The sequence below is a fragment of the Netta rufina genome, assembly GCF_964035555.1.
Source record: "Netta rufina genome assembly, chromosome: 5".
Taxonomy (NCBI): Eukaryota; Metazoa; Chordata; class Aves; order Anseriformes; family Anatidae; genus Netta; species Netta rufina.
In genome coordinates, this window is record NC_140128.1 from 32280647 (window position 1) to 32295931 (window position 15285).

The following is a 15285-nucleotide window of genomic DNA, read 5'->3' on the forward strand; positions in this document are numbered from 1 at the left end:
TACTAGATACCAGATACCAGGAAGTTACCTGATTACTTTGAAAATTACAGTCTTCCTGTGTGGCAGTAAGGAAGAAATCTGTTTTCTGAAAGTATGAGTGATGCAAAGGTTTCATCAATGTTAGTTTCAAATGTGGCATTGCTCTTGTGTGCTGAAGATGAGAGCACTTACGCAGGTCCTGCCAGAAGACTGCTGCTAAATCCGTGTCACATATTCTGTAGATAGCATGTTGAATTCTTCTTCCATTGCATTAGAGCAATAAGTCTTGGACTGTGAACTCCAAGGGATATTTCTCCATGAAAGCGGAAGAAGTAGTAAGTTAGAACATCTCCTCTCTCTGAGTGCAGATAGCTCCAAAGTTCTGTATTTCTCCTGTGCATGCGTTTTCAGAAAAAAAAGGTATAGTCATTGGCAAGCAACTGTGTGCCTGCCATTAAGATGTACTGTTGTTACAACATGGGTGCTGCTGGAATAGTGTCTCTTTAGGGGTTTTATACTGATAAAAACAAGGGTGGATAAAGAGTAATAAAGATTAAATACAGATGATGTATATTTAACAGAGCCCCATTACATTAAGGTAAATAAGATCTGTTAAATACATGTTTAGGTTTAAAGGTATGAGAGCACAGTTTTGTGTAAAAACATACAACTTTCCCTTGTTTTTGTTTTGTTATAGTTGTTGTCTTCTGTGCTGGATCACATGAAGAAAGCTCTTCTTCACCAAATCCATCTCAGAAGCTGTCCCTGATAAGAAATAGCATGGTGTCATTGCATCAGCCTTCTAAATCAGGTACCACAAATCCTGTTCCTTACACCCTCCTTGTTTCTACTTCTGAAAGTGCAAGATGCTGGCAGTCACAAGGACCCTTCACCAGAAAGATGTGCCACTGGGCTTCTTACTGGAAATGGGACAATAACTCGAAGTCCAGTGTAACCTTAAGGGAATCCCTCGCTTCCTTATTAAAAAAATACATATATATAATAATAATAAAAAGAAAAATCTTCTCTATCAGCACAGTGAAATCCACCACATTTGGGTTTGGGAGTTCTTTAAACAATTCTAATTAGTGGAGCTGATGTCTAGCAACTGTAGACCAAAGTAGCTTTACTGATACAGAATGAAGTGTTTTTTTTTTTCCACTAGAATTTCCTTTTTCTATGAATTTTAAAAGTCCATTGAGCTGGACAAAATGCATGTGTAATGAATTTGATCTTACTGTGTTGTTGGGATAAATTGAGCAAATGTCATACTTCATAAACACCCAAGGGAAAGGAGCCGGTTGCCATCTGTGGTCTGGAAATGTGCGAATTGAAGTGACACCTTTCCATTTAGGGAAATAATCACAGAATCATTTCAGTTGGAAGGGACATCTTCAGATCATCTAGTCTAACCTGCCTGCTCAAGCAGGGTCACCTTCAGCAGGTTGCCCAAGACCACCTCCAGTTGTGTTCTGAGTATGTCTGCAGATGGAAACTGCACAACTATGTTTTCTTGTGTTCCAACTGAGTTTCCTGATTTTTAATTTGTGCTTATATTCTTTTGTCCTGTCATTGGGCAGTACTGAGAAGTGTCTGGCTTCCTCTTCGTTCACTCCCATCAGGTGTTTATGCACATTGATAAAGTCCCCCTGAGCCTTCTCTTCTCCAGGCTGAACAACTCCAGCTCAGTCAACCTCTCCTCACATATACTTCAGTCCCTCGATCATCTTTGTGGGCCTATGCTGGACTTGTTCAAGCAAGTCTTTATCTTTCTTGTGCAGGGTAGCCTAGAGCTGGGCAAAGCACTTCAGATGTGGCCTCATCAGTGCTGAGTTCAGAGGAAGGGTCACCTCCCTTGATCTGCTGGCAATGCTCTTCCTTATGCAGCCCAGAAGGCTGTTTGTTGGCCTTCCTGAGTCACAAGGGTGCATTGCTGGCTCAAGGACAGCTTGTTCTTACCAGGTCCCCAATGGTCTAGATGGTATTTAATTCTTTAAAATGTGAACCACCTTCCTGACATTCCCTATGATTGTTCATGAGATTTCTTCAATTTAAGCTTTTTCAAATCACACTTGTAATACCTGAAAATATCTTCTTTGCTGATTGTAGTAATATAGATACATTTCTGTCTTATATTTTTCCTTCTCATTTCTGTCACAGTTTGCTTTTCTGGGGTCCTGCGTTTGAAGTTCCCCACTTTCACAGGTGCTAAGCAAAGGTGGATATGAGACATCTGAAAGGTGATGCACGGTAGCATTAGAGGTTGCAGCTTCTGGTGTTCTTTTACGCTGCGGTCATGTGAATGTACCCAGTTCTTTTGCACTATGATTTATGCTAAACATTAGCTTCTCGGTGATAGATCTTTCCATGGCAAAGCAGCGCACGCAGTCTATTGCCAAAAATTCAGAGGCCATTTTCACCAGATAACAACAACTTTCCTGATTTACTTCAAACTCTTCTTATGGGCATTCAGATCCTCTCAGGCCATAGGTTGTGGCAGAGGCATTATACAGTCCAGAGAGTATGGGAATGAGTTGCTTTTGAAGCAGAATGTTGTGTTTACTTACTTGAGCTGTTGTCCTGGTTTCAGTTAGAACAGAATTAATTTTCTTCCTGGTAGCTGGTGGAATGCTGTGTTTTGGCTTAGGATGAGAAGAGTGCTGAAAACACCCCGATGTTTTAATTGTTGCAGAGCAGTGCTTATACCAAGCCAAGGACACCTCAGCCTTTTGCTCTGTCCTGCCAACAGGCAGGCTGGGGGTGCAGTAAGAGCTGGGAGGGGACAGACCCAGGACAGGTGACCCAAACTAGCCAAAGGGGTATTCCATACCATCTGACGTCATGCTAAACAATATATAGGGGTGGCTAGCCGGGGAAGGGGGCCAGACTGCTCGGGGTTAAGCTGGGCATCGGTCAGCGGGTGGTGAGCAATTGCATTGTGCATCACTTGTTTGTACACATTATTAGTAGTAGTACTATTATCATCATTGTATTATTATTATTATTATTATTATTATTGTTATTATTTTCCTGTCTTATTAAACTGTCTTTATCTCAACTCACGGGCTTCATTTTCCATTTCTCTCCCCCGTCCCAGAGAGGGAGGGGGGAGGGTGAGCAAACGGCTGCGTGGTGTTTAGCTGCCGGCCGGGTTAAACCACGACAGCTGTATACTGCTTTGTTACATGAGGCACATTCTAAGGATTAAGTCTGCATTGGTACAGTCCTTCCTGCTGCAAGTGGGGGTATTGTTAAGATTACTTTGTCATAAATATTAGATTCAATAATCCTCTGTTAAATATATGCATAAAATTTTTTCTTTCCCAGGCTCCTACGTGTCTCTCAACAGCATGACACTGCAACAGAACAAAATTGTTTTCTGAGTTTTATGACCAATCAGATTTTAACTGATAAAAAATATTACTACTACTGCCAGAACTCTGTGGGTACTGAGCTAACCTGTCAAACTTTAATAAATTTAAACAATATAGCAGGTCTCTCTTTGTCTCAAACAAGCATGGAGTTTCTGATCTGCTACTGAGATCCCTAAAGGTATTTTAATGGATCATCAAACCATAGCCTGAGAGTGTGCACAGACATCTTCCTCTGGATCCACCAAAGCCAGGAGAGTGGCTGGTGTCCTCCTTCCTGTGCCCTGGTGGAAGTAAACGCTGCACACACATGTGCACAGGCACAATTTGCTACTTCAGCTTCTTGTGGTTTGCATTTAAAAATGATGGGCTGAACCACGCAGTAGACCTTTGCTAAATTGTATGGATTTGGTGAGGTGGGCCGAGAAGCACTTCAGGTGTTTGTCCCAGCTGATAGGTTGAGAAAGGCAATAACCTCCAGCAGTGCGCTGGTGAGACAGGGCTGGGGACCATGCAGAGGAACTGGAAGAGGATGTGTGTGTTCAGGTGGGAGATCACAGCCTGTTCCAAGCCCCAGTGATATGCAACCATAACACCCATGTTTCTTTTATGCACACTGGGTGGTGTGCATAAAAGCATAGTTATAGTTAACTTTAAAAATCAGGAAAACTTGTCTACTTTGTCTGTTGCAATCGAAAGGTGCCTTTTCCCCTGTGGCAGCTTCCATTTCACTTTTTTTTTTCCCCTGAAAGTTTAGTTAGAGTAAAACCAATTAATCTTCTGGAGGTGCCTTTTTTTTGTATTTCCTCCCCCCTTGTGTTGCCTGTGCAACAACCAGTTCTTGTTACATTCCTGACCTTAATTCTGTTCTTAATACTTGTCTTTTTTTCTTCCCTGGAGTAGGGCTACCGAAGGGATAAGGATGTGTCATTCTTGTGTGCAAGGTCTGAATACTCTCTGAATGTCAGGATCCCAAATATGAATGTTTACACTCTTACTGTTTTTCATATGGCCTGGGGGTCCTCAAATTATTACTGTGACATTATTATTAGTACTGAAAATAAATATAATGCAAGTTAATATCAGCTTACCATATCTATTCAGCTCCATTCTGTATGGGAGAGCTTTGTGCAGCTAACATCCCTTCGGGGAGCTTATATTAGATTGATGAGAGAACAGTGAATTACTTGTCTGGTTTATAATATGCTGATTATGAAAAATTCTGGCTAGGATGATCTAGTGTTCTCAGTGCTGCAAATGGGCTCTGGAGTTTGTTAGGAGGGCATCTATCCTGCTGGAGGAAAGCAAAACTGCTCAGGGAAAAAAATGGGGGGGAAATAAAGCTTTCATTGCTCAGCTATTTTGGTTGAGACCCTAGAGTTTCCTTTGTTTCTCTCTGCCAAAATGCTAAATCCATACATTTTCAGTATCCCTGCTGCACTAGTTATTATTCCCATTCAGGATTTTATGTACATGTGGGCAGACCATCCAGTAAGGTAAATTCACTGTTGATACTGGTGGGAAGATGCTGATTTACACCTGCTAAGAATTTGCAGAGTTGTTTTTCTTTCAGTCATGTTGCTTCACCTGCCCAGTGCGGAAACTGTTTTTACTGCACAAGGTAAACTTCTTTCTTCCCTTCTGTTCTTCCATTTCGTGGGACAGAGAGCCCTCACATGCTGTATATCTGCTCATTCATGTCCCCACATAAGCCCTGCCTTTTTAAATGGGAAAAGCCTCAATGAAAGCTTTTGTTTCTCATAACAGAAATCTCTTGTATCATCGGCTCAAGCTGCTCATGGGTGACGTCAACAGACAGTTTTGGAAAACCAGACTGGGTGTTATCTTCGGTTGGTGTCCTGGTGTCTCAGGACAGGCAGCAGCTGCTTCTGGAAAACAGTTCCTCCCGTGGAGATATTGAAGGTAGGCAAAGTTACAGTTCCCCCCTGACTGGACACCTGCTTTCTCCCAGCACCAGTAATATCTGTGGGCAGCAGCAATTGGAGTTGTCAGGCTGAAACCTTGCTTACACATCACTAAAAATACTGCCATATGCTGGTTCTGGTTTGCAGCTCGTAGGTGCATTGTCTGTGCCCAAGAGAATCAGTCAGTAAGAGCAATACCATGATTATCACCTGTATGTGTACTGCTTGGGTTGTACACACATGTACCCTGTATGCAGCCAGGCCCTTTATATACTCCCTTTGTGTATCCCTGTTTTAGCATAAGCTACTTTTGCTTAGAGACTGGAGTTTTCTTAGGAAACTCAATCCTTTACAAGCCAGGACTGGTTCCTCATGATTGCTGTCTGACTTGCAAAGTCTTTGGCTTTTGTTTTGTTGGATGTCTTCACTTTGCTTTGTTTGGTTTCTTCTCTTCTCATTCCTTCTGTCACTTCTTTATATATTTCCCTCATTTTTACTTCAGTTGTCTTTTTCTTCTTTCTGTTATTTTTTAGTTTTTATGCATATTCCTCTGCTTCCTTCTTGTGATTTCTTTCCTCAAACTCATTATCCATTTGCTTATTATTATTGCTCTTCCATCCACACTGTGTGTCTCTTTTCTTTTGTTTTGTTTTTTTTTTCCTCACAGGGGACATTTTCCTCCTGAACACCAGTAGGCTACCAGATAGATGTGAGTTCAGCCTACATAGCCCCATCCTGCCTGGGAGCGTGGACTCTTGCTTGCTGGAACTGGCCATATATTCACAGGATGCTGTTCCTCTCCTCCAGAGGTTCACAGCTGAAATCAGATATGTGGACACAAACAGAAATATAATAATTTCTCTGAGAGTTGGCCATGAGAAGGATACCGGGTAAGACAATTAATTTGCAGCTGTTTAGACTTTGAATTGCAGGGTAGAATGGAGTCCCTCCAGGCCACTATTTATCAATGTCATCTTCCTTCTTGGGATCATTACTTCTGTTAGAGCAGAAAATAGAAGAATTGTCAGGACTGAAGTGTGCAGCTTCCTGACAGGATGTCTGTAATAGACCCAGGTTTTGTGTGTCGCCTTTGCAAAGAATGCTCCTGATGAGAAGTCATTCTTCCTCCCTTGCAATAAGAAGAGTCGAGAGTGGTAGGCTCTTGCGCACATGCTAGCAAGATGGATGCTAGCATCATGATGCTTATGGATTTAAAGTGCACTCAATCCAACAGCTGCCTTGGCAAAATGACTGATATCTCTAAGTATTCAAGAGGTCCTGTCTTTGGGAGTGAAAGGGTCACATTTTGGAGATAGGGCTACTTCTGTCTCTTTCGTAATGTCTGTCCTTCTGTCTGCTAAGTTCAGGAGCATCCTCTTTTGCTTCATCTGTAAAGTCCAGAGAGGTGAGAAGAGGTGAAGACAAAAAAATAAATAAATAAAAATCAGGGACCCTGGATCTTGTCCTGTGTTTTCTAATCTTTGATCTACCCCAAATTTTATTTTTTTTTCATTCCTGCATGTAGCAGAATGCAGTAAGGAGGAGAAATGGGTAAAGGGAATGAATCACAACAGGAAAAGGAGAAAAGTCCACGTGGCATCTGATTTTGCCATTTTCCATGTGCTTGTTTTTTCCTTTGCTGCAATCTGCCTTGTAAGAACCTGGGTCAGGCACACAACAGAGCTCTCTATTTCCACCACCTGACTGACTCCCATAGAGAATTTAAGCAATAGATCCCAGTTCTTGTTTTCTTTGAATTCTTTGGCACTCCCCAGGCTGCCATGGAGATCTGCAGCCAAGACTTCTGGTCAGCTGAAGAACGCAGAATTTGACTAAAAAAACTTACTCTCTCTCAGATCCCTCTCTTGCTCCTACTTTTAGCTATTGCTCACTTCCTTCCTGGCTACTCCTTCCCCTTCTTTTTACCAGTTTCACAAGGAATTTATTACGTTTTCTGGGATCAATTTCTAACGTCCTTTTTCACCTATAAACGTCCTTTCTGCTTTAAATATTTGACAAGCCTGTACTTGCCTAAGCAAATGCAACCACAGTTCTCCCATATTAACTCATAAAACAACCCTTCTGATGTACCTAGCTGCCCAGAGCAGGCTTTGATCACAGTCATTGCAGTGCCTCTGGAATGAATCATAGACATTGTTAAAGAGCTTATTTGGGCACAACAAAACAAATTTGCATAAAATTATCATCTGTCTAAATGATGGCATTTGGACATAGTAGAATGGAATTAGCTTTGCTAGAATATGACCATTGGTATTATTTTTTCCTAGTGGGTGGAAATGAAGCACTGGTAAACCCAGTGGCTTTAGTTTCAAGAATTCAGAGGATGGAAGGTGACTGAGTACTATTTTAAACAAAGATAGAAAGAAGGGGAAGGAACAAAGACAGAATAGAACTATTAGGAACTATTTTAGGATAAATATCCTTCTTTTACCCCTTCTTTATGGGGCAGGTCTTTAAAATCTCTACACAATTCCAGAAAAATCTGTGTGCAGGCAGAACAAAATTTATTTCTACAGTGTTTGGGCTGGTTCTTACTAGGCAGATAGTCTGAGATGAACATTCCTTCTGTGATTAAGATTTTAACAGTATTGGTTGTTAAGAACAGAGGCCATCCTGAAGCATTCCCACTTTCAAGATGGAATTGGAAGTTCTACAAGCTTTTGTGTGTTATACAATCACAGCTGCACAATTTGGAGCAGAACAAGGAGGTCAGTGAGGAAATGACCTTGAGATAGATGCCTATGTATAGTATGTATTTTAATTGTTAATTACTACTGAGGGATTACCTTGAAATCAGAGTAGAAATGTAGAAATAGAAAAAAGGGTAGGTGGCGCTTTTTCAGGCAATCAGGCACTCCAGCAAATCCTGCTTCAGTCCCTTCTGTCACCTCAACTCCCAGATCAAGATACACTTCACTATGAATTCCAGTTGCACCAGCTCACTTCAGTGATCTGTCCTCTTTCTGGTTCCAGAAATATGTTGGTTGTATTTCCTACTTCAGGGTTCATCAGCTACACAGTTCTCAAAAGCTTAAGAGATATGTCACTCATGAGAAAAATTTACTCTCCTGTCCACCTTACTAATTGCTGGGTTTTATCAATAAATCTGTTGTGTTGACCCTGCTGCTCATTTTTTTTCACAAATGTACTGTAGTAAAAGAAAAAAGAAAAATTCAGGTACCAAGTCCTTTGGACAAGTAGGACAAGCTTATATTACTTATTATATACCACATGGATATTCTCAGTTACTCTGTTTAAGGGAGATCTAGCGGGGAAGTGAGGTGTTTGGAATTCTGTATATTTACAGAAATATGTATAAAATTATGTTTCTAACGATCTCAATAAAGATCAAGCATCAGGAGTCTGTATTTTTGCTTGCAGGTCCAAGCCTTCTTTATCTGGCACTTGGCTCAAAGCTTGTCTTCACTTTGCTATGGTTATAGCTGTGGTGCCTGTTCAGATCACAGTTAATGTCTTTCTGACTACTTTGCTTATCCCACTTTTTCCCTCTTTACCATGCAGACCTAAAAACTAGTTACAGCTGCAAATTCTTCCGAGTCCTGTGTGGTTTTGTTTTGAATGGTTTCACATCCTTGTTTTTGTAGTTGACCACAATTACTTCAGTGTTGTCAGCCAAAATTGTTTTAATAAGAAGCTTTTTTCTTTCAGCTCTAAATACTCAAACTTTAATGAAAATAAAAAAGAATCATTTGGGGCAGGGATAATATTTTCCCTTTTCATGGTAGAGTGAGATCAATAAGCCAGGTTTATTTTGTTCTCTTTTCTTTCTGAATCTGAATTATAAAGCAATGGCCACTGTGGTCTTGGTAGACCAAAAAATAAGTTCAAGACCACATGCACAAGTGGGTTGTCAGTTAGCCAACCACACAAAAGGATTATTACTTAGTTTGTCCTGTGTTCCCCCACTGCCACCTCTTTCTTTGTGGGGTGGTGGTGCTGAGATGCCCTGCCAGCTTCTGAGACACTTGTAGAAACTTACCATTTTTGAGACTTCCATTCTCCTAATCTGGATTTTATCATTGACAAAAGCTATTTAACTTGTGCTGTCATCAATAGGAGCATTGCCATATAGCTGATCTGAATGTCTAGAAACACCTAAGGTCATTTGGGATTAATAAGTTAGGTGTCCAACTACATAAGCCTTTGAAAGGGAATAGTCTGGTAAGCATCCTCAGAAAATGCCTAATACATACTGACAACAAGCACAGCCTTTTAAATTAAAAAATACAGCTACAAAAGGAGAGACTGCCCAGCTGCTATATGACTGATTTTGAACATTAACCTGGGGCTATGATATACTGCCTTTCCTGCTTGTGTTGAAAGTGCACCCAAAAATATACTGGACCAAGTAAGAAAGATCTTGACCCTCTAGGTGGTTGGTAAGAGCAAGAGTTGCAGATGTGTACTCTTCTCTCATCTATCAGTTTTTGCATACAATGACTGGATTTTTTTTTTATTTTCTTTTCACAAACTGGATGTTTGTGAAGATTTTTGAGCTATATGTGGAAAAAAAAAGTAAAGCTTCTAATTTATATGTTCACTGGCTGAGCCTCGAAGCAGTTGGAATACCTTTCTGCAATAACTTGTGTAGTGAAGCCCCCCATTCAGAAAAGGTTTCAGCTTTCTTATTAGCCTTTTTGAATTTGTCACTTTTAATGAAGAAATTGTTGTTCTTAATATTAAAGTCGTCTTAAAATGCATGGTCAGTTACCTATGTTGGAGATGGAAAGTCATGGCATAGAAAAGATTGGTAAGGAGGGGGAAAGACTTGTTTAGCAGAGGACACAGAGGCTAGTGAAAATCAAACATTGAAATTATAGGTTTGCAGGGTGAATCTTGAATCCATTTGCCTTAAGCATCAGGTTGCTTGCAATTTCAAACATTTTATCTATGCAAATTTCTCGAAGTGATGTCAGACTCTGACAACCCTTCTATACATATAGAGCAGTTTTAATATCTGTATTTAGAAGAGTGATATTATCTTGTTAGTTGAGATCTGGCTTGACATAAAATCAATAGTAAAGATATTGCCAAGCTTGGCTTATCTGAAACCCTGCTGCAATGATCCATCTTCTGCTAGATCTACAACGGGCTTTGTTCCTGATTCCATTAAGAAAATTAAGTTGGCTCTGACTAGCCCCTGTTTGGATACTGGGACCCAGCGAAGAGGGTATGATTATTTATAGTATTAGAAATCTTGCTGCAGTTGTATCTTGAGGTGGAGGATTTCTCTGAGGGGGATTCCTTGATGATGACAAGACCTAAGTATTCTGGGTGATGGAAAGCTATTTGTCATTTTTTTTGCAGTCTCTGGATGTTTTAAAACTTTTCCAAAGGTAGTATAAACAGAGTAAAATTTCAGTACTAGATATCTTTCAGTGTAGAACTGGAATGTTTCATGGAACCTTAGGGCTCTGACTCATAGCTGCTGCCAGTTCACACAAGTAGTGGTTTAAGGTTTCCTGAACTCAGGGGTGCAATAACGTTGGTGCTACAGTGGTGTCTCGGCGGAGCTGGAGCTTAGTGGCAGTAGTAGAACAATGCCTCAGTGCTTAAAAGGACTAGTATGCTTAATAAGTAGATTCAAAAGATTTAGAAACTGGCCTTATCTTCAATGGCTTGTTGAATCAGTTTGTTTAAGGCCCATTGATTTTTGTGGCCAAGTGGATGCAATGGTGTGATGAACAAAGCTTTGTCGTGGAGCAGAAATGATACGGTTCTGGGTCAGTGCTGAATGCTCTTGGATGTTGTGCCAGAGCATGGCAGGGGGGATATATTTTTGTGTCTCAGTGCTGAGTATTCCTAAAGAACGCAAAATGGAAAAAAAAAAAAAAGAAGTAATTCCTTTGCTGGGTAGTAGAGATAATGCAGTTGTGGTTCAGGACTGGAAGTTTCTGAAGCTGAATTAAATTATATTGAACTAACGAATATGATATGATGGGACAGGAAACAGGAAAAACCAGGGTCACCTTGATAAGAGGAGCTCAACTTCAGTTGAGTTTAGGGTATCTGTGGGTTTTTGTGTGTGTGTACAAGAGTGATAGTGGAACATAAGTGGTGGCCATAGAAGGGGGAGTAAGGAATTCTCCCCAGAAGAAGGGTGTACAGCTGGTTGTGGTGGAATGACTGAGTAATGTGACTAAGCAGTTACAAGCAAAAGTGAAGAAGGTGAAAAACAATTCAAGTTGCTTTAATTTTTTGTGCAAGTTGTCAATTAGATGGTCTGCAATTTTCACATTGTGTCCAGTAGACATCTGGTTGTTGTCATCCAGAAGTTGCTTTCTAATCTGTTTCTGGTGCGGAGTGAGGGCAGATGATCATTCCATGGCAGCTGAAAGCATTTCCTAAATGAAAAAATAATATCAGGAGCAGAGCAACATACTTAGCAACATATCTTGACACTGCGGGGGGAACTCCTTCCAGCTACTGGTGCCGCCTCCTCACCCTGCTGGCACTGACTTAGTGACAGTCATCCAGGGTGCCAGCAGCGACATCAGCAACATGTGGGTTATAGATAAATGTGTCTGTCCAGTACTCTTTTCAGAAGAGAGCTCACAGCAGGGATTCCTCTGTTCCTATCCTTTTACAACCCCTTTACAAAAGTGTTTTAAATGTGTTTTATTTTCCTGCTACCATGAAGTGGAAGGGCAGTTTTCTTTGTTGTTTTATTGTTTTTTTTATTTTATTTTATTTTATTTTTTTATTGTTTGTTTTGTTTGTTTCCTTGTGTGTTTAAAAAAAAATTGTTAGGAATCTTGTGGTTTTATTTTATTTATTTATTTATTTTATTGACACCTGGGTACCCTGACTCCTGTCAAACTGATTTGAGTGAGGTACTTTCAAAGTTCCTATTAGGTGTCTCTGTCTAGCTTTCAATGTCTAACAACTATCCTTACAATTAGAGCATGTGGCACAATCTTTTTCTTAACTGCCACAAGGGCATTACAGTTGAGAAACCTTTGCTGTCTAGGAGTTACAACATTTGTTCTGTGAGGAAATGCAAATTGCAACAGTAGAATTTGAGGCAAGGATAACTAAATTGATACTGCTTCTTACGCTGAGTATCAATTGTTTTAAATGAACATTTAAACATATTCCTGTTTGTTTATTGATCCTTTCCCATCTGAATACCATTGCTTGTATTTGGTACAGCATAGAATATATGCTAGATACTCCATGGACTCCAGCATGCTCTGTGTACATCTGATAGCTCTTTGTTGTATTCTAGGATGAAATGGAAATCCGTGATGGCCCAGGTTGGCCGTATAGAAAGACCTTTTAAAATCACCTTGCTGTATTCAAACTGTGGAGCACAAGAGGTTGGACTGCTGGCAGTAGGCTCCTTGAAACTCAGAAACTGCTTTCATGGTATGTTGCAATGCAGTCAGTTTTGTGTGATCAGAGTCGGTGTGATCAGATTGGTGTGATCAGAGTCGGTCAGATAGGACATATGTGAAAACAGAATCACTTCTAGAGTTTCTGGCAGTGCTTACCTCTCAAGAGTTATATTTGCATGTGTTTTGTGTGTGTACACACGTGTACATGTGCTCAGAAGGAAGGGCTGAAGTGCAGAATTGTAGAACTGCTTTTCAGGTTTGCTTTATATTATATTTGTATGAGAAAGTAACAGGGCTCATGCTGCATCCTGCAACAGGGATGGAGAAAATATCTGCCTAGATTATTTTAGTATTTACTATTTTTCTTCCTTAAATAGCATTTGTAATAGTATCCTGTGTCACTGAAGGCTTTTCCATACTGGGGCTTCATCTTCCAAATTTATAAAGAAAAGAAACATTGATCTTGCCGTCTGTGGGGTCTGTTTGCTACTGCCTGGCTGAGAATTTCTGTCCAAAATGAAAGTAATTAGAATGTAATTATTTTCTCCAAAGTACTGAGTGCTCAGCTCAGAAACACTCAGTTTTACTTGGCATTTTCAATTCTGTTGCCAATGCCATGCAAATGATCCTCAGTACCTGTGCAGAACCCTGCTAATGTCATTTAGGCTTCTTGGAAGTCTGTTGGTGCAGGCAGCTTGCAGGTTGGAGACATAATCATCTCCACTTCCTGTTTTTCATCCATTAATATAATGCTACTGCTTCTGTTTTGCAGACACAGTAGAAATATCTTTGAATCTGAATGTAAAATCTAAAAAGCTTCAGTTGTTACAGGAGAATACTGGTTTCACAGAACAGTTTCATTATATATCATGAGATTGGTTTTGAGTATAAGAGCGATTTAATTTTACTGCAGTCAATCTTTTGATTTAACAAATAGTAAATTTTAATGTAATGTTTTTGACAGTCATGGAGTTTTTGAGGGGATGCATGCAGCCTGAAGCACTATGCTTAACCTTCAAACAATCCCTAAATAAAATGACACATACCCAGCACAACACAGTGACATGAGGAAATACTGTTTCAGGTCTCTTTCTCTATACCTTCTGGGATTGGTTTCTCTTAAGTTTCGCATTATTTCCAGAGCAGTAACAATCCTGGTGGAACTTCTGCGCAGAGCTCTGCTAAACAGGAGCAGGCGCAGAAGAGACCTGCACACAACAACTGATATGTGCGCACACATCCACAGGACAGGCTGGCTACACTGAGTCATGATTTCAGGAAGTATCAGACTTAAAAATTGTATTTAAACCTGTTGCTGGGTACCTGTGCAGTCAGTTAAATACTCCTAGATTGTAGCTGACTTGGCTAGTTAAGGTGCATGAATAAAGGTCCTATCCACTGAGCCAGACTGCTGGGCTGGATGCCACAAAGCCAGTGCAGAAGTGTGCCAGCAGCACAAGTATTAGTTAACCGTGACTCTCAAAAGGGTATAACAATGTGTCCATCAGGACCGGAGCTAAGTGGGTATCACTGCCTCCAGCAGCAGAGTGTCATGCAGCCTGCTAAAGCTGTCAGACAGATGCACAGTCACCTGTGCAGAACCGAGGAACATACCATAGTAGGAAACTGCAGGATCCTTAGTAAAAATAAAATAAAAAAATGACTATCTGAAGATAGCACAAACAGCAGAAGACAATGTGTGCATGAAAGAAAAAAGAACAATGAATTTGGTCTACATGAAAGCCAAGACAATCTGGGAATCTCATGCTGGATAGAAACCCGCATGGTAAAAAGTACAGGTAAGTATCATTTATCACCCAGAGGACACTTCCTGAGCTCATACATGTGAAGGCTGATACACATGAAGGAGCATATACATTCTGCCAGCTCATCTCTGAGTTTCATTCTCCTTTTTCCTTTAGATAAAGAAAACCAAGATCTTTCTCTGTATGACAAAGGTTCAGCTTTCCCTTGCCTTCATGGAGGCTGTGTTAGCCACCTACAGATCTGTGAATTCACCAGTGATTGCCCTGCCAAAGAAGTGGAAGGAGTGAGGTGTGGTGAGTATGTGGCGTGGCACTTCATGGTAACCTTCATCCCCTTAGAACAAACAATTTAGAACAATATGTTAAATTGATTCTGTCTCTACCTTAATTCAGTACTTTGCCTCCTCAAATAATTTAGCCTATTTTCATTAATTTGATGTTAGAATTCTATTTTTTTTTTAATTACTCCATATTGGATAAATTTTATTTATTTATTTAATATTGCAGTAACTAGTTCAGCAACCTGCCTTTCATATGTGTAAATCTTATATAAACATCTGCAGCTGGGTGAGAAATTCTTTATGGACTCGAGGTCTGAACCTCCCTTTGAGGAAACCTCCCCAATCAGGAAGGCACTGATCATTATTCTCATGCCAATCACCGACACAATCAGTCATAAATCTGTCCCTCCAAGATCCCCATTCAGAGCTCATCTTGCATATCACTACAAAGAAATCCCCTGACTAAGTATAAGTACATGCGATGCTAAGAAACATCATTTAGCTTTTTTGCAAGTATGGTGGCAGAGATCTAGAATAATCTGTTGATTGGCCAACTTTCACTGAACACAGAAACCCTTGTAATG

The 15285-nt window shown here is 40.3% G+C and overlaps 1 protein-coding gene across 1 annotated transcript in view; it reads left to right on the top strand.

The window, feature by feature from the left end:
• LTK (leukocyte receptor tyrosine kinase) overlaps positions 1-15285 on the top strand; it is a gene marked incomplete at both ends in the record, with an annotated part of 92780 nt that overhangs the window by 39490 nt on the left and 38005 nt on the right. The window contains 5 exon segments of the mRNA XM_084287906.1: positions 677-790; positions 5118-5273; positions 5943-6165; positions 12546-12685; positions 14577-14714. Coding sequence (XP_084144032.1) covers positions 677-790; positions 5118-5273; positions 5943-6165; positions 12546-12685; positions 14577-14714 — 771 coding nt within the window.